At 42.9% G+C, this 23,458-nt stretch overlaps 1 protein-coding gene across 1 annotated transcript in view; it reads right to left on the bottom strand.

The window, feature by feature from the left end:
- Positions 1–23,129, bottom strand: part of GDI2 (GDP dissociation inhibitor 2) — a 51,685-nt gene extending 28,556 nt beyond the window's left edge. The window contains exons 1-4 of the mRNA XM_033208722.1: positions 22,192–23,129; positions 7,057–7,164; positions 2,680–2,779; positions 808–942 (exon numbers count right to left, since the gene is read on the bottom strand). Of these exons, the coding sequence (XP_033064613.1) occupies positions 808–942; positions 2,680–2,779; positions 7,057–7,164; positions 22,192–22,236 (388 nt within the window). The 5' untranslated portion in view covers positions 22,237–23,129. The remainder of the gene's footprint in view (positions 1–807; positions 943–2,679; positions 2,780–7,056; positions 7,165–22,191) is intronic.
- Between the last annotated feature and the right edge of the window lie 329 nt (positions 23,130–23,458).

Genomic DNA, 23,458 nt, shown 5'->3' with positions numbered 1-23,458 from the left:
ACCAGCATTTCAATTCCAACTCAGCTACTTATCCAGCTACTTACTACCTATGCAATTTTAGGCCTGAGTTTCATCACCTATAAAATGGAGACCCTATGTCATAGTGACGTTTCAGAAGTCAAATAAGAAAATGATACTGAGTGTTCAATACAAAGCCTTTAAACACAGGAAATGGCCGGGCGCGGTGGCTCAAGCCTGTAATCCCAGCACTTTGGGAGGCCGAGACGGGCGGATCACGAGGTCAGGAGATCGAGACCATCCTGGCTAACACGGTGAAACCCCGTCTCTACTAGAAAATACAAAAAACTAGCCGGGCGAGGTGGCGGGCGCCTGTAGTCCCAGCTACTCGGGAGGCTGAGGCAGGAGACTGGCGTAAACCCGGGAGGCGGAGCTTGCAGTGAGCAGAGATCCGGCCACTGCACTCCAGTCTGGGCGACAGAGCGAAACTCCGTCTCAAAAAAATAAATAAATAAATAAATAAACAAACACAGGAAATACTCAACAGAAAGCATAGCCATTATGAATTACTGCGAAAAGAACACTATTAACCCTAGATAAGCTCAGATCCGCCAGCCACAAGGTACATAGTCTACAGATGATCATTTAAACTCTAAGCTTCAAATGGGTAGGAATTTGTGAACATTTTGTTCACTGATGGGTTCCCAACTGCCTAGAACAGTGTCTGGCACATGATAGACATTCAATAAATATTTGTTGACTGGGTCCTCTCTAAGACTCTTTTCCAGTATAAAATCTCATTATTCTGAGAAAATAGAACTAATTACTAGAGAAAATAAAACTACTTACTAGACGCCAGGGCTTCTGCTTCAGTGGAAGGAACCTTGTAGATTTTTCCACCCTTATAGACGAAGCTTCCTTCAGTCACTTTAAAATCCAGATAGCGAGTTACCTCTGTATAAAGCAGCATCTTAACCAGCTGACCTAGAAAAGTCACATAATTCAAAGTATAACTTAAGACTATAAATTATAAAGAACATTTACTAATACTAACAGCTTCTCAAATTTTTCCTAACAGTGTTCAATAACTCCAACAAAATAATTTTTTTTTGAGACACAGTTTCCCTGTTGCCCAGGCTACAGTGCAATGGCACGATCACGAGCTCACTGCAACCTCACCTCAGCTCCTGGGCTCATGCAAGCTTCCAGCCTGACACTCGCGAGCACCTCGCACCACCATGCCTGGCTAATTTTTTTTTTGTATTGTTTTGTAGACATGGGGTTTTGTCATGTTGCCCAGGCTGGTCTCAAACTCCTAAGTTCAAACAATCCACCCACCATGGCCTCCCAAAGTGCTGGGATTACAGGCACGAGCCACCGCGCCTGGCCCAAAATAATCTCCAAAGTCATATTTTAAATAGGACAACCAGAATGCATACTTATTGCACTGCGTATTACAAAGTTTTGTTATTTTTTATTTTTTTCCCTACTCAAGGTTGAATACATAGGTTTTTTTAATATTACAACTTAAAGGTTATCAACTTGCTTTAGCAAAAGCAATGAAAAATTTATTAGAGATATGAGGTGTGAAATTATAGCATTATTGGCCAGGCACAGGTGGCTCACACCTGTAATCCCAGCACTTTGGGAGGCCAAGGAGGAACTATTTGAGCCCAAGTGTCCAAGACCAACCCACACAACACAATGAGACCTCACCTCTACCATAACACACAAAAATTAGCCCAGTGTGGTGCGACACCCAGCAAATCAGGACATTGAAGTGAGAAGATCACTTGAGCCTAGGAAGTCAAGGCTGCAGTAAGCTATGATTGCATCATGACACTCCAGCCTGGGTGACAGAGTCCCTGTCTCCAAAACAAATTAATAAAAACAAACAATAGAATATAAACTCAAATAAGGAAAAAGGATAGCAGATGCTTTACTTCATGTGCACAAACAGACCTATAACCAAAAATTTAGTTCTTCAATGTCATCTCAGAAAACAGTACTAATATTACAGCAATCTAAAAAAATACTTAGCCTGTAATCACAGCACTTGGGAGGCTGAGGCAGGCAGATCACTTGATGTCAGTGACCAGCCTGGCCCACATGGTAAAACCCCGTCTCTACTAAAACTACAAAAATTAGCTGGGCGTGGTGGCACACACCTGTAATCCCAGCTACTCGGGAGGCTGAGGCAGGAGAATCGCTTGAACCAGAAGGCGCAGGTTGTAGTGAGCCAAGATCATGCCACTGCACTCCAGACCGGGAGACAGAGCGAGACTCCGTCTCAAAAAAAAAAAAAAAAAAAGAAAAGGAAAAAGAAACTTAGATCCTCTAAAATAAAAAAAAAATGAAAAGATAATTTAAAAACCCTACAAACTAGAAAAACATTAAAATAATGCTGTTTCAAAAGGCCCAGTTATATAAAACTGTCATAACCATCAACAGGTAAGTCTGTGCCAAAGGCTTACAATCTTGGTTTGTATTATGCCACAGCATCATGTTTCTACAGAACCAGTTACTAATAAGTCACAACCTCTTCCTTACTTTTCTAACTTATTGACTCCAGACACCTAATGGACCATGTTACTCACCATGCTGTTCCATTCAACAAAATCCAGTTCCTCATACCCAGAATAGTACTCTCTGTCAAAAGTTAGTTTTGATAGTAAAATTGCAATCAAAGTACTGTCATAAATTTAAGTTAGAATTCTTTACCATTAGCCATAAGGAACTTGGGAATCAAGTCAACATTCCAGTCTCTTCCTCTCCCCATTGACTCAGGTGGGGATCCTGGTATTTTAAATCTTTTGTATAACTAAAAGCAAAGGAAAAAATAGCCATAATGTTAACAAAATTTAATTTTTTATTACAATATGTACACATTTTTTATTAAGTGCTTTTAGTAGAACTAAACACCACTACACTAGTAAAGTATAAGGGCATTTCATCTTTTATCAGATACAATTTTTAGCAAGGTCCAATATATATGTAAGTCAATTACTAAACTCATAAATGTTAAAATTAACAAATATGGCAGAAGTAAGGTTTTTCACTAGGAGAAAAGAAAGAATATAAAACAAGGCCAGACGCAGTGGCTCATGCCTGTAATCCCAGCACTTTCTAATCCACGAGGTGGGTGGATCCCTTGAGATCAGGAGTTTGAGACCAGCCTGACCAACATAGTGAAACCCTGTCTCTACTAAAAATACAAAAATTGGCAAAGCGTGGTGGCTCACGCCTGTAATCCCAAGCACTTCGGGAGGCGGAGGCGGGTGGATCAGGAGGTCAGGAGTACAAGACCAGTCAGGCCAAGATGGTGAAACCCCATCTCTACTGAAAATACAAAAATTAGCAGGGTGCAGTGGCAGGCGCCTGTAATCCTGGCTACTCAGGAGGCTGAGGCAGGAGAATCGTTTCAACGCGAGAGGCAGAGGTTGCAGTGAGCCAAGATAGCGCCACCACACTGCAGCCTGGCAACAGAGTGAGACTCCGTCCCAAAAAAAAAAAAAATTAGCTGGGTGTGGTGTGTGCCTGTAATCCCAGCTACTCAGGAGGCCGAGGCAGGAGAATCACATGAACCTGGGAGGTCGATGTTGCAGTGAGCTGGGAAGGCACCACTGTACTCCAGCCTGAGTGACAAAGCGAGATTCCATCTCAATAAATAAATAAAACAAGATTATTTGTCAATGACACTGTATAGTTCTCTATATGGACTGTATATGCAGAACTAGGGTGTCTCTGACAAATAGCAATCATTTAAATTCATTCTCTCCCAAATAAAAAGCTATCAAAGGCTTAATTTTGCTTTCGTATTATGTAAGGAATTCAAAATAAACCTTAGATTCTTCCTAATCAGAAAATACAATTAAAATTAGTTCCAGTTCATTTACAATTTTTGGGCTTTACTTAGGTATAACTGATACATAAATAACTGCCTACTTCCTGCGTACATTTTGGTGAGTCTAGACACAGGGTACACCCGTAACATCACAAGGTACCAATCATATCCATCACCTCCAAAAATGTCCTTTTGTTCTTTTATGATGTGGTAAGAATACTCAATTAATTTATAATTCACATGAAATGAAGAAGCTCAGATTTCAAAAAGCTGTAAAGTTAGAGAACAGTCACTTGAGCTCATGAATCCTACTAAGGTAGAACAGAATAAGCAAAATTAGTAGATATTTATTCAATAAAAATTCTGGCTGGGCGCGGTGGCTCATGCCTGTAATCCCAGCACTGTGGGAGGCCAAGGCAGGCAGATCACCTGAGATCAGGAGTTCGAGACCAGCCTGATCAACATGGTGACACCCCACCTCTACTAAAAATACAAAAAATTAGCTGGACATGATAGTGTACTTCTGTAGTCCCAGCTACTTGGGAGGCTGAGGCACGAGAATCGTTGGAGCCCAGGAGGTGGAGGTTGCAGTGAGCTGAGATAGTGTCACTGCACTGCAGCCTGGGTGACAGAGAAAGACTCCATCTAAAAAATAAAAATAAAAAAATAATGACTCCCTGAATACATCTGGGGAGAAAAAAAGGAAAAGAAATCTTACTCATTGTATTGAAGATCAGCGAAGAAATATACTAGGCCAGGCGCAGAGGCTCACACAATCTCAGCACTTTGGAAGGCCAAGGCAGGCAGATCACTTGAGGAGTTCGAGACCAGCATGGCCAACAAGGAGAAACCCCCATGTCCACTAAAAATACAAAAAATTAGCCAGGCGTGGTTGTCCATGCCTGTAATCCCAGCTACTCAGAAGGCTGAGGCACGAAAATCACTTGAACCCAAGAGATGGAGGTTGCAGTGAGCTGAGACAGCACCACTACACTCCAGCTTGGACAACAGAGCAAGACTCTGTCTCAAAAAAAAAATAAAACAAAATTAAGAAAAGAAAAAATTGTGAGATTTGTAGATTAAGAAAATAAAGAGGTGCCCAGGCATGGTGGCTCTCACCTATAATCCCAACACTTTGGGAAGCCAAGGTGGGAGGATCACTTGAGGCCAGGAGTTTGAGACCAGCCTGGGCAACACTGAGAGACCCTCATCTCTACAAAAAATAAAATAAGCCAGGCAAGTGGTATGCATCTTTAACCCCACTACTTAGGAGGCTGATGCAGGAGGATCGCTTGAGCCCAGGAGTTCAAGGCTATAGCAAGCTACGATACACTGCTGCACTTCAGCCTGGGCAACAGAGCAAGACTCGGTCTCTTAAAAACAAATAACAACAAAGAATAAAGCACTCAGGCTTGGTGGCTCACGCCTGTAATCCCAGCAGTTTGGGAGGCCAAGGCAGACAGATCACACGAGGTCAAGGGTTTGAGACCAGCCTGGCCATGATGGTGGAACCCCGTCTGTACTAAAAATACAAAAATTAGCCAGGCATGGTGGTGCACTCCTGTAATCTCAGCTACTTGGGAGGCTGAGGCAGGAGAATCACCTGAACCCAGACGGTGGAAGCTGTAGGGGGGGTGAGACCATGCCACTGCATTCCAGCCTGGGCGGCAGAGCGAGATTCTATCTCCAAAATAAATAAATAAATAAATAAGAGAATAAAGAGAAAAGTATACCAAATACAAAAGACTAAATACTAAAATACTAAACAGCTACATTAAGAGATTACTGGGATCACCGGGAAATTTAAATGTGGTTCTGGATATGATATAATGGTATTATGCTTATGTAGGAGACTGTTATTCTTAGCAGATGAATGCTGAAATATTTCACTCAAGCCTCATTATGCCTTATTATTTTCAATGGATCAAAATCAGTAAACAAAAAAAGAGACATGAAAAAAATATAGCAAACGTTAACTGCTGAACTCCAATGGAAGTTTTTTTTATACATCATATTATTAAGTGTTTCTGTATTACTGAATACAGAAAAACATCCTTTTTGATAAGTATTGTCTAATAAGTCACTGATTAAAAAAAGTCATTGGGCCAGGCGCGGTGGCTCAAGCCTGTAATCCCAGCACTTTGGGAGGCCGAGACGGGCGGATCACGAGGTCAGGAGATCGAGACCATCCTGGCTAACACAGTGAAACCCTGTCTCTACTAAAAAAATACAAAAAACTAGCCAGACGAGGTGGCGGGCACCTGTAGTCCCAGCTACTCGGGAGGCTGAGGCAGGAGAATGGCGTGAACCCGGGAGGCGGAGTTTGCAGTGAGCTGAGATCCGGCCACTGCACTCCAGCCTGGGTGACAGAGCGAGACTCCGTCTCAAAAAAAAAAAAAAAAAAAGTCATTGATGATAACTATCTCCCATAAAACACAGTACAGGTCATATCCATACATGTAGGTGTTCAACAAACCTCACACAGAAAAACAAATCAATATATCAAAACGCACTGTGGAAATGCTATGTGTCCACATTCAAAAAAAGTAGGAAACAGGGCAGTATAGCAAAAGGAACTAAGTTTTGTAGTCACATAACGGGTTTACAACCCATCTCAGATTTTAACTCCCCAGAGACTATGTTAAATGGAGATTTAAAAAATATCTTTGAGGGACTGAGAGAATAAATAAAACCATGAAGAAAGCACTGGACTTGTGCTGGCACATCAGGTGATCCTCTACCCTCCCTTCCTAGACTGTACTCTATCAATGCTAAGAGATAACTGCTCCACATAGCAACAGAAGTGAAAATGTAAATTTCTATGAGCTTCAAACTAGAAGCTCCTGAAAAACAGTGCTCCAGATATTCTATTTAATAAAACAAAATAAGACCATCTCTAAGGAATAAGGTAGAGATTCACAAGTGAAATACAAAGTGTGAAAGGCATATAAAATTTGACTAACACTTGGCAGGGTGCGGTGGCTCACGCCTGTAATCCCAGCATGTTGGGAGGCCAAGGCAGGCAGATCACGAGGTCAGATCGAGACCATCCTGGCTAACACGGTGAAACCCCGTCTCTACTAAAAATACAAAAAATTAGCCGGGCGAGGTGGCGGGTGCCTGGAGTCCCAGCTACTTGGGAGGCCGAGGCAGGATAATGGCGTGAACCCAGGATGTGGAGCTTGCAGTGAGCTGAGATAGTGCCACTGCACTCCAGCCTGGGCGACACAGCGAGAAATGTGACTAACACTTACATCTTCCAGTGGTGTTATAGATGCACTCTCTCCTCCATAGTAAGGGTTTCGGTCCATATGAAGAACTTTCTTGCCATTCACTGACATTATACCTGACAGGATACATTCCTATAGAAAAAGCACAGTATCTTGAAAAGAAAGTTCTACAGCATGTTTAAAACAGATCTTTTTTTTTTAAGCCCACCATTACACATTCTCTTAGTAATTACACTTATATTCATGCAACATAACATAATTTATGAAGAAAGTCCGTAAGAAACCAGGTGTGGTATGCGGGCCCCTGTGCATCCCAAGATTAAAACTGTTTCATAATAACACTAAGACATTAGTCACCTTTTTTTTTTTATTTTTAGTTTTTGAGACAGAGTTTCACTCTTGTTGCCCAGGCTGGAGTGCAACGGTGCAATCTCAGCTCACTGCAACCTCCCAGGTTCAAGCAGTTCTCCTGCCTCAGCCTCTTGAGTAGGTGGGGTTACAGGTGCCCACCACTCCGGCGAATTTTTTGTTTTTTGTTTTTTGTTTTTTTTTGACACGGGGTCTCGCTCTGTCGCCCAGGCTGGAGTGCAGTGGCCCCATCTTGGCTCACTGCAAGCTCCGCCTCCCGGGTTCACGCCATTCTCCCGCCTCAGCCTCCGAGTAGCTGGGACTATAGGCGCCCGCCACCACGCCCGGCTAGCTTTTTGTATTTTTAGTAGAGACGGGGTTTCACCGTGTTAGCCAGGATGGTCTTGATCTCCTGACCTCGTGATCCACCCGCCTCGGCCTCCCAAAGTGCTGGGATTACAGACTTGAGCCACCGCGCCCGGCCGAATTTTTTGTATTTTTGGCAGAGACAGGGTTTCACCATGTTGGCCAGGCTGGTCTTGAACTCCTGACCTCGGGTGATTCTCCTGCCTCAGCCTCCCAAAGCGCTGGGATTACAGGCGTAAGCCACCGAGCCCGGCCTAGTCACGTTTTTAAACAGTGTTGACATTTCCACTGATGATGTAAAATCAATGGTGGATAAAACTAAGACAGGGCTCTAAACTATACTAGTAGTCATTATATTCTTCATCACCAGGCATTCACTTAAGGATGTCTTTGATAGGGTGGGTGCAGTGGCCCACACCTGTAATCCCAGCACTTTGGGAGGCCAGGGCAGGTGGATCACCTGAGGTCGGGACAGCAAGACCAGCCTGACCAACATGGAGAAATCCCCTCTCTACTAAAAATACAAAATTAGCAGGGCATGGTGGCACATGCCTGTAATCCTAGCTATTCAGGAGGCTGAGGCAGGTTAATCACTTGAAACTGGGAGCAGAGGTTGTAGTGAGCCAAGATCGCACCATTGCACTCCAGCCTGGGCAACAAAAGCTAAAGTCCATCTGAAGAAAAAAAAAAAAAAGTCCTTGATAAAAGCATTAAAAAGTAACTTTATTGGCCAGGCGTGGTGGCTCACACCTGCAATCCCAGCACTTTGGGAGGCCGAGGCGGGTGGATCACTTGAGCCCGGGAGTTTCAGACCAGCCTGAGCAACATGGTGAAACCCTGTCTCTACAAAATACACAAAAATTAGCAGGGCAGGAGGCTGAAGCAGAATTGCGTGAACCCAGGAGGTGGAGGTTGTGAGCTGAGTGGCTGTAAGCTGAGACCACGCCACTGCACTCCAGCCTGGGCGACAGAGCAAGACTGAGTTGCAAAAAAATTAACTTTATTAAACATACACCCTTCAATAGTCATCTTTTAAACACTGTGTGTGACAAAATGGGAAGAATACAGATAGCACTTCGGCTCAGGGAAAACCTTCTATACCACGGATCTGTAAGCTGAACTAGCCACTTTTTTAATGAATAATCATTTTTATTTGAAAGAACTGACCAACAAACTGTGGTTATTCAGATTTAGGTATTTGACATTTTCTCAAAGAAGAACATAAAGGAAAATAACCGACACGTGTTGCCAATAACAAAAAGTCAAATTTTAAATGAAAATTAGAATTATAGAAAACTTGGCCGGGCACGGCTGGTCACGCCTGTAATCCCAGCACTTTGGGAGACCAAGGCGGGTGGATCACAAGGTCAGGAGATTGAGACCATCCTGGCCAACATGGTGAAATCCCATCTCTACTAAAAATACAAAACTTAGCTGGGCGTGGTGGTGCATGTCTGTAATCCCAGCTACTCAGGAGGCTGAGGCAGAAGAATCTCTTGAAGCAGGCAGCTGGAGGCTGCAGTGAGCTGAGATCGCTCCACTGCACTCTAGCCTGGTGACAGAGCAAGACTCCATCTCAAAAAAAAAAAAAAAGAATTATGGAAAGCTTACAGCTACCACCACGGGCACGTCAGGTTCCCCAATACATGAAGAACTTTTCTGACATTATCAGTGACAATACTAACAAACATGATTTTTGATATTGTAAAACGAAATGTGTCAACACTGAGAAGACCCGCTTTACTCAGAGTAAACCTTATTTTCCAAATAACGGATGAATGAAATTACAAAATCACACAGGAGGAAAAAAGAGGAATTTAAAGTGCAAGCTAGATCAATGGGTTTTAATATATCAGAATATAAAACATTCATTAATGTGGCTTCAGATTTCATAATGGAATCAATCTTTTAAAAACTACCACTTGTGCTTTTGTGTAAACCAAAGAATATCTACAAAAACCTGAAAAGCTATTTAATTACTCCTCCCTTTTCCAACTACATGTCTGTGTGAGACCTGTTTTCATATATTTCAGCCGAGACAATACATCACAACAGAACTGAATACAGAAGCATGTATGTGAATTCAGTTTTATTAAGCCAGACATTAAAGGATTTGCATAAAATGTAAAATATTGATAGTCTTCTCACAATTTTTAGAAAATATACTCAGGCAGATGACTTAAGCCCAGGAGTTGGAGACCAGTCTGGACAACAGGGCAAAACCCTATCTCTACAAAAATACAAAAATTAGCTGAGTGTGGTGGTGAGCACCTGTAGTCCCTGCTACTCAGGAGGCTGAGAGGTGGGAGGATTACTTGAACCCCCAAGGGTGAGGGTGCAGTGAGCCGTGATAAGGCTACTGCACTTCAGCCTGGGTGACAAAGTGGGATCCTATCTCAATAACAAAAAAAAAAGTACATATACAGTTAAAATTGTTATACATGTTAACATGTAATTAGTTTATTATTTGTCAGTAAATTATTTATTCCTCCATTTCTAATACGATATCAATAGCTACAACCTTCATAAACAAAAGCTCTTCAAGATCCTTAAATTTTTAGAATGTAAACAGATCCTGAGACTAAAAAGTTTGAATACTAGAGCCCTAAGCAAAGCATATAGGATAACCACCAATAAATTGACAATCAACCAAAAAGTATAAATGACCACTCTCAGGAAAAAGATAAAGCAAGCACGAATACATTAACACAAACCAAATTAAGAAGAGGGAAAAAATACAATTAATAAGAAGAAACACAGGAACGGGGCATATAATCACTCAAAAAGGGTTTTGGTGATCAGTGTTTTATTTCTTAAAGAGACAAAGGAAATTCCATGTATCTTTATAAATCTTTAATATTTCTCAAATTTATCCAAAGGACCCTAGATGTCAAAGAACAATCTTATTCTCTACAAGTCTATTTGACTTTGAAACTCGCATTTTTTTTTTTTTTTTTTTGAGGCGGAGTCTCACTCTGTCGCCCGGACTGGAGTGCAGTGGCCAGATCTCAGCTCACTGCAAGCTCCGCCTCCTGGGTTTCCGCCATTCTCCTGCCTCAGCCTCCCGAGTAGCTGGGACTACAGGCGCCCGCCACCTCGCCCGGCTAGTTTTTGTATTTTTAGTAGAGATGGGGTTTCACCATATTAGCCAGGATGGTCTCGATCTCCTGACCTCGTGATCCGCCCGTCTCGGCCTCCCAAAGTGCTGGGATTACAGGCTTGAGCCACCGCGCCCGGCCGAAACTCGCATTTTTAAAATTCACACAAATTTCAAGTTTTCTTCCATAATGTATCTATTCATTTAGTACTTTTTAAATGTTTTAAATTACTTACCATGAGATTCAAATTTTACTACAGGAGTGTGAATCATTTTTTCTTTTTTTTTTTTTAATTGAGACAGGAGTCTCACCCTGTTGCCCAGACTCGAATGCAGTGGCGCGATCCTGGCTCACTGCAACCTTCACCTCCCAGGTTCAAGCAGTTCTCCTGCCTCAGCCTCCTGAGTAGCTGGGATTATAGACATGCACCATCACGACTGGCTAATTTTTGTATTTTTAATAGAGATGGGGTTTCACCATGTTGGCCAGGTTGGTCTTGAACTCCTGGTCTCAAGTGATCTGCCCACCTTGGCCTCCCAAAGTGCTGGGATTACAGACGTGAGCCATTACGCCCGGCCTGAATCATTCTTTCCTTGGCTCAAGAAACAAAACATTCTGAGCACTCCAGAAGGCCTTCATGCCCTATTCCAACCACCACCATCTTCCAGCACTCTCATAATTTCTAATAGCAAAGATTTGTTCTGCCTGCTTCTGAACTCTGTAAAAATGTAATCATGTGTATTAACTTTCTGCATCTGACATTATGCAACATGTTTCAAGATTCTTTCATGTTTTGTGCATGGTCTATTTATTCTCATTGCTATAGAGCAAAGGTCCCCAGAGATGAGACAAATCCAGCCTGAAGGCTATTTCTGTGAAGTTTTATTGGTAAATACCCATATCTGTTCATGTACATACTGTTTATGGCTGTTTTCCTAGTACCACAGCAGAGTTGGGCAGCTGTGAGAGAGACCAGAAAGTCTACATAACCTAAAATATTTACTATCTGGAGCTTTTTTTTTTTTCTCAAAGACGGAATTTCACTCTTGTCGCCCAGGCTAGAGTGCAATGGCATAATCTCAGCTCACCGCAATCTCCCCCTCCCGGGTTCAAGCGATTCTCCTGCCTCAGCCTCCCAAGTAGCTGGGACTACAGGCATGCACCACCACGCCCAGCTAATTATTGTATTTTTAGTACAGACGAGGTTTCAATATCTTGGCCATGCTGGTCTCGAACTCCTGACCTGATGATCCACCCGCCTCAGCCTCCCAAAGAGCTGGGATTACCGGTGTGAGCCATGGCGCCCGGCTACTATCTGGAGCTTTACAGAGTGTATGGCTAACCCTGCAAGCAGGGCATCTCAGTGTGGTTCCTGACTTGGCATCACCTGCCAACCTGTTAGAAATGTAAATTCTATGCAGATTTCCAAACTTCAGGTTGTATCCACATCACCTGGAAGGCTTGAAGAAACAGACTGCTGGGCCCCATTTCCAGAGCTTCTGAGTTAGTACATCTGAGGCTGGATCTGAGAATTTGCTCTTAAAAAAAAAAAAAAAAAAAGTGGCGGGGGCAGACAGGGTCTCACTTTGTTGCCCAGCCTGGAGTGCAGTGGTGTGATCATGGCTCACTGCAGCTTCAACCTCTAGGCTCAAGAGATCCTCTCACCTCAGCCTCCAGAGTAGCTGAGACTACAGACATGTGCCACCACGCCTAATTTTTTAACATTTTGTAGTGACAGGGATCTCACTATGTTGCCCAGCGTTGGCCTTACAAAGCAAGGTTTGCTGAAGCAATCCTGCGTTGTCCTCCCAAAGTGCTGGGACTACAGGTGTCACCACCACTGATGCTGATGAGGTGATACTGATGATGCTGGTCCAGGACCAATTTCGAGAATGACTAAAGCTGTGTTTGCAAATTTTATTATACATAAGAATAACCTGGAGATCCTGTTAAACTGTAGATTCTGACTCTGTGTAATATCTGGGTTGGGGCCTAAATGTCTGCAGTTCTGGTAAATTCTCAGGTGTTGCAGATGCAGCTGATCTATGCATCACACTTTGGGTAACACAGCTGTAGATGATTCCAATGAATGAATATACCACAATTTACTTCTCCATTCTACTCTTGGTGGATATTTGGATAGTTTAGTTTCCAGTTTTTTACTATTACAAATAATGCTCTATGAACATTCTCACATGTGTCTTTTAAGTGTACATTTCTGTTGTATATCAAGAAGAGTATAAATACATTCAACAGATATTACCAAACAGCTTTCCAAAAGGGTTGTACCAATTTACACTTTTGTCAGCAGTGAAAGTCCCCATTGTTTCAAATCCTTGACCCCTTAAGTAGTTGCCTTTTTAACTGTAGCCATTCTAGTTAAGAAGTGATTTAATTTGCATTTCCTGAAGACAAATAAGGTTGAATACTTTTTAAATAGTTGATTAATTATTAGGGACCAGCGTGGTGGCCCATGCCTATAATCCCAGCACTTTGGGAGACCAAGGTGGGAGAATCGCTCGAGCCCAGAAGTTCAACACCAACCTATGCAACTTAGTGAGACCCCATCTCTACAAAAGAAAATAAAAATTAAAAAAAAAACAAAAACTGTTTACTGATGATCAAGCTAAGTGATAAGGCACTTTTGATAAGTGCCTATTTTTCCCCATTTTTTAAATGGATTGTCTTTTTCTCACTGCTTTATAAAAGTACTTTATATACTATATATAAACCCTTTCTTAGTTACATGTACTGCAATTATCTTCTTCCATTCTGTGGCCTGCCTTTTCACTTTCTTCATCAAGTCTTCATAAAAGGAAATGAAGGTATTTTACAACTACAAAAAACAAGCCTAATACTGACTAAAACAATTTACTTTTTTTTTGGTGGGGGGGAAGAAATCAACCTAAAGCAGCACCAACATACAGTTCTACGTATGAAAATAAAATATTTATTATCTTAAAAATAAGTTATGACACAACAGAGGAAGAACAGTTACATTCCCAGCTGACAAAAGTAGACTGCAGGGTTCAACTTTTGAAAGCAAAATCTCCGCAAGCAAATTAGAGTGTTGCACAGCTTCTATACATAACCTTTCACACTAAGCATGATCCACCAGACTATGGCTGTAAAGCAAGCACTGAGGCCTAAAATAAAGAGCCCAGTAATTTAAAGATGTGCCCCAGTCCAAAGAGCTGACAGCAACTACCTTCAAAGGCACCAGTCGGAGCAAATATGACAAGAGCTAACTAAAGCTAATAAAAAATCTGCAGGCCCAGTGGTTCCTCTATACCCAACTATTATAAAAGACTGCTTCCACACTGCTAAAAGAATATATAGGCCGGGCGCGGTGGCTCAAGCCTGTAATCCCAGCACTTTGGGAGGCCGAGACGGGCGGATCACGAGGTCAGGAGATCGAGACCATCCTGGCTAACACGGTGAAACCCCGTCTCTACTAAAAAATACAAAAACTAGCAGGGCGAGGTGGCGGGCGCCTGTAGTCCCAGCTACTCGGGAGGCTGAGGCAGGAGAATGGCGTAAACCTGGGAGGCGGAGCTTGCAGTGAGCTCCGGCCACTGCACTCCAGTCCCAGCGACAGAGCGAGACTCCGCCTCAAAAAAAAAAAAATATATATATATATATAATAGCACAAACATAATACTTCAAACTTTGGGACATGTTTAAAACTTTAAACATGTTTTAAAACATGGGGTGAAGTCATTAATTCATTGATAAAATTATCAGTCATATCTGGGCACAGCATATATATTAATGATCCTAAAATGTTAGCATTTTCCAAAATTACCAGCTCAAAATTAAATTCTACTACAGCCTATCTGGTGAATACACAATATTCACAAGCAAAGCACATTAAAGCCATAGAAACTAAGCTTCTCTTTTTCACACTAGAAAAGCTGGTCCATCATGTACGTCAAGTATACTGCTAACTTTAACCAGGAAACTTGTATGTGAATGAATATTCACCAACATATGAGTTTTAAATGTAACAGGTAAGAGTACCCACTCTAACTTCAAACTCACCTACAAATGACCTAAGCAGGATAAGAATACATATTCACATCCAAAATCACTAAGACTGTAAAATCATCTTCAGAATCCAAGTTCTATATGACACTAGCATCTGTCACCCACCTGGCACTTGATAGTTCTCCTACATAAAAAGAGGTAATCAGCCAAAATGGTTTTCAATGTTTAATTGCACCAAAGTGCTAGTATGTGTAGATATGTGGATGTGGGGCTGGGGGACAGAACCATCAGCGATACTGCTCTCTTCCTTCAGCACCCTACACATAGCACCAGAGTTGCAATAATCAAAAACAGAATAACTCATTTGGACAACACCCAAACATGTTAGACAAAGCACCTGAAGAGGTCGAATGGAATTTGTATATATGAATTGTTATACCTAAATGGTGTTTCCATGGCCAGTAACACTAAATGGTATGCTGAAAAATTAATGCCCACTCCCCACCCCCAATTACAGAGCAATTTAGACTTGGAAGGGAACAGAGCCAAAATTTATTAGTATTTTGATATACCTTCCTAGTGACAAACTAAACACCTAGTGACACACTAAACTCTATACCCCATCCGGGCAAGGTGGCTCACACCTGAAATCCTAACACCTTGGGAGGACAAGGCAGGAGGACTGCTTGAGCCCAGGAGTTCAAGACCAGCCTGGGTAATATGGCAAAACCCCATTTCCACAAAAAATACCCAAATCACATGCCACCTGTGGTTCCAGCTAACTTGGGAAGCTGAAGCGGCAGGATCGCATCAGCCTGGAAGGTTGAGGCTACAGTAAGCTGTGATCACACAACTGCACTCCAGCCTAGGTGAGAGACTAAGACCCTGTCTCAAAAACAAACAAAAAAATCCTCTACGCCCTATCAAATCCTACTGCATTTTAAAGTTCTGTTATGGGCCGGGTACGGTGGCTCTCGCCTGTAATCCCAGCACTTTGGGAGGCCGAGACGGGCGGATCACGAGGTCAGGAGATCGAGACCATCCTGGCTAACACGGTGAAACCCCGTCTCTACTAAAAAATACAAAAACTAGCAGGGCGAGGTGGCGGGCGCCTGTAGTCCCAGCTACTCGGGAGGCTGAGGCAGGAGAATGGCGTAAACCTGGGAGGCGGAGCTTGCAGTGAGCTCCGGCCACTGCACTCCAGTCCCAGCGACAGAGCGAGACTCCGCCTCAAAAAAAAAAAAATATATATATATATATAATAGCACAAACATAATACTTCAAACTTTGGGACATGTTTAAAACTTTAAACATGTTTTAAAACATGGGGTGAAGTCATTAATTCATTGATAAAATTTATCAGTCATATCTGGGCACAGCATATATATTAATGATCCTAAAATGTTAGCATTTTCCAAAATTACCAGCTCAAAATTAAATTCTACTACAGCCTATCTGGTGAATACACAATATTCACAAGCAAAGCACATTAAAGCCATAGAAACTAAGCTTCTCTTTTTCACACTAGAAAAGCTGGTCCATCATGTACGTCAAGTATACTGCTAACTTTAACCAGGAAACTTGTATGTGAATGAATATTCACCAACATATGAGTTTTAAATGTAACAGGTAAGAGTACCCACTCTAACTTCAAACTCACCTACAAATGACCTAAGCAGGATAAGAATACATATTCACATCCAAAATCACTAAGACTGTAAAATCATCTTCAGAATCCAAGTTCTATATGACACTAGCATCTGTCACCCACCTGGCACTTGATAGTTCTCCTACATAAAAAGAGGTAATCAGCCAAAATGGTTTTCAATGTTTAATTGCACCAAAGTGCTAGTATGTGTAGATATGTGGATGTGGGGCTGGGGGACAGAACCATCAGCGATACTGCTCTCTTCCTTCAGCACCCTACACATAGCACCAGAGTTGCAATAATCAAAAACAGAATAACTCATTTGGACAACACCCAAACATGTTAGACAAAGCACCTGAAGAGGTCGAATGGAATTTGTATATATGAATTGTTATACCTAAATGGTGTTTCCATGGCCAGTAACACTAAATGGTATGCTGAAAAATTAATGCCCACTCCCCACCCCCAATTACAGAGCAATTTAGACTTGGAAGGGAACAGAGCCAAAATTTATTAGTATTTTGATATACCTTCCTAGTGACAAACTAAACACCTAGTGACACACTAAACTCTATACCCCATCCGGGCAAGGTGGCTCACACCTGAAATCCTAACACCTTGGGAGGACAAGGCAGGAGGACTGCTTGAGCCCAGGAGTTCAAGACCAGCTGGGTAATATGGCAAAACCCCATTTCCACAAAAAATACCCAAATCACATGCCACCTGTGGTTCCAGCTAACTTGGGAAGCTGAAGCGGCAGGATCGCATCAGCCTGGAAGGTTGAGGCTACAGTAAGCTGTGATCACACAACTGCACTCCAGCCTAGGTGAGAGACTAAGACCCTGTCTCAAAAACAAACAAAAAAATCCTCTACGCCCTATCAAATCCTACTGCATTTTAAAGTTCTGTTATGGGCCGGGTACGGTGGCTCTCGCCTGTAATCCCAGCACTTTGGGAAGCTGAGGCAGGCAGATCACCTGAGGTCAAGAGTTCGAAACCAGCCTGGCCAACAGGGTAAAACTCCATCTCTACTAAAAATACAAAAAAATTAGCCAGGCATGGTGGTTAGCGCCTGTAATCCCAAACACTTGAGAGGCTGAGGCAGAAGAATTACTTGAACCAGGGAGGCAGAGGTTGCAGTGAGCCAAGATTGAACCACTGCACTCCAGCCTGGGTAACAGAGAGCTCTGTCTAGAAATAAAAAGTACTGTTATGGGGAAAAGAAAAAAAAAAAAAAAAAGCAAAACTACAAATATAAAAACATACACACAAACGCGACCAGGAGTACAAAGTATCTAATAATTAATATTAAGGTGCCTTTTCAAAACTACTTACCTAGAAATATGTGAAAATATATTACCCAGAAAAATTTTAAATCAGTTTATTTCAATGGCATATATCTTACAGCAACAACATAATAAAAATGGCTGTTTGTTTTATGAAGAATGTTTCTTTAAATGACTCTGCCCCTCCAATACATCGCATTAAAAACTGTCAGCCAGGCGTGGCTCATGCCTGTAATCCCAGCAATTTGGGAGGCCTAGGCGAGTGGATCACCTGAGGTCAGGAGTTCGAGACCAGCCTGACCAATATGGTGAAACCCCGTTTCTACTAAAAATACAAATATTAGCGGGGCATGGAGACAGGCACCTGTAATTCCCAGCTACTCAGAAGGCTAAGGCAGGAGAACTGCTTGAACCTGCAAGGCAGACGTTGCAGTGAGCCAAGATCACATCACTGCACTCCAGCCTGGGCAACAGAGCGAGACTCTATCTCAAAAAAAAAAAAAAAGTCAAAAGATACCTTCTCTTGAAATGTGGCTAATTATATTACTCTCCTGCTCAAAGTCCTCTCTCACTGCCTTGAAGATAATTTTCACATTTCTTAGTCTAGAATCTCTCTCCAAACCTGTTTCAAGCAAAATAAACCACTCCCCATTCCCTACATACATCTTTGACTTAACATTGACTTACACAGGTCTCTGCCTAAAAAATCATTCCTCCATTCAAAGCTTGCCAGTATTTTTTAAAGCCAGCTAAATATCTCCTTCTTTATGAAGGTTTCCCTGACTGCCTGTCTGAACTCCTATAAGTGCGCCTCTTAGGGGACTTACTGCTTTCTCATACGAATTCTTATTAGTTACTCCCCAACACGAGGACAAGCTACTTACAGACAGGTTCTGTGTTTATCTTTTTACTGCCCATAACTGATCACAATAGTCACTGGAAGTTTAAATAACTGAAGCTGAAACTATTACTCCAGTAAGAGTCTCCAATCAGGTACCATGGGAAGGAAGACAGAGGTAACTGCTGTGTATCACGCATGTGAACATCTACCAGTGGTCTTTAAAACCCAATGTCACACTACTGTCATCTCTACATGCTAAAATATGTCTAATTTCACTTGTATTTTCTTTTGGCCAGGATGCTTAACGCTGGTTTAAACTGCCTACAACACAGCTCCCAAGTGGAACAGTATTTGCAAATATTGATCCTATGCTCACTACTGTAGTGAATAGAAAGTCCTTTGTCTACAGAACTGTAACACAGCTATAAGCAAGAACTCTCGAGGAGCAAATCTAAGATTAAGCAAATCCAAGAGGCAATCTGAATTATAGTTCATAATTTTAAAATCAAGTATAAAACCTCTTCTCTGAATCTGAAATCACAAAATTTTGATAAAGAGAAATGGGGAAAAGTATCTGGGATGTAAAGCAAGTTTGTAGACATATGATGCTGAGAATCATCTGGCTAAATATCACTAAAGTATATATTTCTATTCATAAATCCTCACTGTGTAGAACAAAAAAAATGGGAAGAAAAAAACCTCTGGGAAGCACAAATAGCTGTGGAACTACTCTTATTTTTTTAATCTACTATGTCTAACAAGACTCGTGAACTTACTTCCAAGTCCATAGTGAACTATGTGCAAAATACGTGGTGAGAGGCTGCCCACACATGCTGAAAGCAGAGAAAAGTAAATGTTGCCAGCCTAACGGTAAAGTAAGATAGAGGGAAAAAATTTGAAGAGTAAACTAGCAGAGCAGCCTGAGAGTAAAGGGGGCAAAAGTTCCTACAAAGCTGGCGGGGTCTTCATGGCTTCACCATGTTACAGCACAATACAATAATTAATCTTCACTACGTGAAATCTTAGTTATCGAGTAAATTATGTGTCTTAGTTTGTTAGAGAAGTTGTGACAGCATTTAGAAAGGCATTATCCAAAAGCTGTGCTCTTTAGAGATAACCCTTAATTCCTTAGAAAATTCAATTGTGTGGAATATTCCTTTTACACACAGAATGAAGATTTTACTCCTTTATGCCAAATCATTTTGTATCTTCTTGATTAAAATGACTATCAATATTTGTGATTATGAGCTTGGACTTAACAACTCATACAAACAAGCACTAAGCAACACAGCAACTCCAGCACTTCCTTACACTTCTTTAAAAGTAACAAGTTCCTAGCACTGAAAGCACTTGCCTTTTTTTAGGTTCTTAAATCTCAGGCACTAAATATAAAGTAAATTTCAAGAAAATTAATTTAACTCCAGACACTCAAAAGTTAATTCTGAGTGCTAACTTTGGTTTTCTCTTCTTCTAATTTTTAGTCATCTAATTCCTGGTAACACTAAAAATAAGGATATAAGATTTCTCATTATCAAAATCATCCTGTCAGCACTACTCCTATCAAGGATGGTAATAATGTGATTCTCCTGAATTAATATAATTATCAAAGAACATCTCAGAAAACTTACGAGGGCTCACAGAGATTAAAGTTATCACAGCTACAAAATGACAGCAGAAATTGGTCTGATTTCTAGTTAAGTATGCATCTACCATTTATCAAAAACTTCACAATCCAAACGAAAATTTAAACGAAGTGCATTATCTTAACTTGTTATATAAAAAGACTGTTTCACCATCTTTGATACAAAGTGATGTGAATGGGGCTTGTGGAAGCCTGCATGATGGTGGATTTGCACTCACTCGTCCATGCTCAACTGACCTCGATTGTAAGCAAATCTGAAAGACCAGCAACAACCATAGAAAAACGGTGGAACCCGCTCTAACAACACGTTGGCAGCAACACTACCCATTCCAACGGGCAAAATCCACCACAAACTACTAAGCGCAGTTTGGAATCCCAATGAGGCACTTAAAAAGCACAAAACCTGCAGTGGGTAGGCCTTATTCATTTAGGCATCCAACAGTCTTCCAGCTTTTCAAAGACATTGACAGGATTATTCCTGAATTTGTCAAACATAACAAAGTATTCTGAATGAATATTCTCTAATAATTGCATATAACTATAAACAGAAAAATGACAGGCCAGAAAAACACCATTCTAAGTCTTAACAAACCTTTCCTAAAAAATTAGCCAAATAAAAGTTCGAAGGTTTTCTCTTGCCTAGAGACATTTAAAAGTGTTATTTTGGGATGTTACCTGTTAAAAAAAAAAAAAATTAGTTTGAACCTGACAGATTATAATAAATTTCAAAAAATTTGAAGGGGAAGTCTACATTAAATGACGCAGGAATTTAAAGTCAGAGTACATAGGATACACAAGATTTACATCAGTATTCATCTTAAATATGACCAAGCAGCCCAAAGTTAGAATTTCAAAGTTCCCAAAAATCGATAGTTAAAATGGTTTTCTCCAAATTCTTTTGCAAGATGAACAGTCTTCATAAAAAACAAAAACAAAAACAAAACAGAAAAAGTACAAACTACAGAACCTGCCTGCATTATCTACAGTTAACCTAAAGTTCCCTAAGCAGACAGATAACCCGGAAAATCAATATACCATGGTATTAGGTACACCTTGCATTCATATATATTACAATGCATTCTTCATGTTGTTATTGATTTATCTTCCAACTCCCTGAAGAAAGCTTCGGAGTACAGAGAACTTGGCCTTTAGCAATCCATCACCAATCCAATTCTTAGGGGAAAAGAGTCCAGAAGAGACAAAGGAGGCAGGGAACCCACCAAACAAAACGAAAAGGCGGCGAAGGTCAGGTGCGAAAGCATTTGATAGACAAGTTTTGAAAAAACTCAATTCCAATTCTGCAGATGCTCGGTAAGTGGGAATGGAGGGTAGCTAAAAAGATTCAATAATACTTCTTATTAGCAGGGGGGAGAAAGGATTAAAAGATTAATTTCTGCCTTTTCTCCAAAAATATAAGTTAATCAAGCCCTAGCAGTTTCGAAGTAGTGATTATCCAAGACTTGTCAGGAAACCCCGTGCTCGGCTTTGGCAGCCAGACTGACCCGGGGAAGTGGCCGAGGCGGAATAGGAAATGCAACTGCGAGGCCTGCACCGTCCCCTCCGCCTCGGGTGCTAGTTTCCAACCGGGAGAGGTCACCGGCCCAAAGCGGGGAGCGGGAGCCTCGGCCCGGGCCGCCTTCTCCCTCCACCCCGCTTCCGCAGGGGGGAAGCGCAGCAGCCGGGCTCTGCCGTTACCCCGCCCGGAGTCTCGCGGCCCGCATCTCCATTTCCCCGCCTGCCCCTCACACTGGGAGTCGCCCGATCGCCCCGGGACGCGGGGCGCCCCCGAACCCGCCCGTGCCCCCAGCCACGACTCCCGTCCCGAAAGCTACGGCTGACGGCAGAACGAGACCCCCGAGAAGCTGCGACCCGCGGGCCGTGCAGGAGCCGGGGATGCGCCCGCCCCGGCTGCTCAACTCCGGCCCCTCAGCCCCGGCGCCCACCGTCAGGCCGGTGCCCAGCACGATCACGTCGTACTCCTCATTCATGGCGGGGCAGGCGCGGACGCAGGACCAGAGAAAGGAAAAGGCGCAGGGGCTCCGTGACCACCCTGCGAGTCTGAGAGGCGCTCTCGGGCGCGAAGGAAACGGGAAGAGAGGAGAGGAAAATGGAGCTGGCGACAAGGCGAGACCTGCCGCCACTTCAGACGGGAAGAGAAGAACCGGGCGGGGAGAAAACGGGAGGAGGCGGGGAGGGGAGGGCGGTGACTGAGCCTCCGCAGCCGGGGCGGGGCCTGCAGGCCCCGGGAGGCCGCCAATCAGGCACTTCCGGCACTCTAATTGGTTACATCCCCGTCACTCGCCCAACTTTTTTTCTTCCCCGCCTCTCGCGAGAGGAAAAGGGCGGGGCGTCGCCATTTTGGCTTCCGGTTCCCCTTGCGGTCTCTGCCACCGGGGTCTGGGAGGCGGCGTGTAGACTGGGGTGGAGGTGCACGGAACGGCGGGAGGGGAGTACTGCCGGCCACCACGTTTCTGAGTCCAGCCGTCGGTGCGGGAGCTCGCTCGGTCCAAGGTCCCAGAGCCGGACCGCCGTCCTTGGACTTTGAGCGGGTGCGTGCGGCGGCCACGTGGGCGAGGAACGCGGGTCGGGCCGCCTCTCGGGGGTGGCGGCCTTGGTTCCTCCCGCGGGGCTGGGCTCGCCGGGGCCCGGAGCCCGCCGGGAAGAGTTCGGAAATCACACGTGTCCTGTTTCCCGCTCTGTTCCTTCCCTGTTTGGTGCGTTGCCGGTGGGCGCTTTAGGAAAGTGGTAGGAGGAAAAGCGGCTTCTTTTGATAAAAGTAACCCTTAACAGAGATGAAAGTGAAGGCCAGGTTTCATTGGGAAGCCGATCCGCACTTACCAGGGGCTGTAACTTAAAGCCGCTGTAAACGTGGTAGCTGATCCTTGGATGCAAAGGTTTAGGCCCTAAGCTTAGAAACTGTTCCTTGCTTGCCTTCTAACCCCCTCCTCTTTTTCTAGAATTCTCTTAGGAATCTCTAACCTCATTGAGGACACGGGTGTAAGCAGAAGCTGTGTTCTCAGCTCCAAGAGGCAAATCCCACGAAAGCCTAGGCAGGTGAATTTCCTAAAGGCGTTGACAGTTGGAAAACCTGTGTTTTCACGTGATAAATTTGCATAGTCAGCAGACAATGAAGATTTGGCATTCAAGAACTACTCAACTACTTATCGATAATAGCTATTATGAGCCTGCCTTGATAGACCGAACTTGCTC

This window comes from Trachypithecus francoisi, unplaced genomic scaffold (assembly GCF_009764315.1).
Source record: "Trachypithecus francoisi isolate TF-2019V2 unplaced genomic scaffold, Tfra_2.0 Lachesis_group9, whole genome shotgun sequence".
Taxonomy (NCBI): Eukaryota; Metazoa; Chordata; class Mammalia; order Primates; family Cercopithecidae; genus Trachypithecus; species Trachypithecus francoisi.
Note: the sequence above shows the minus strand (reverse complement) of the source record. Positions and strands in the feature narration are given on the sequence as shown.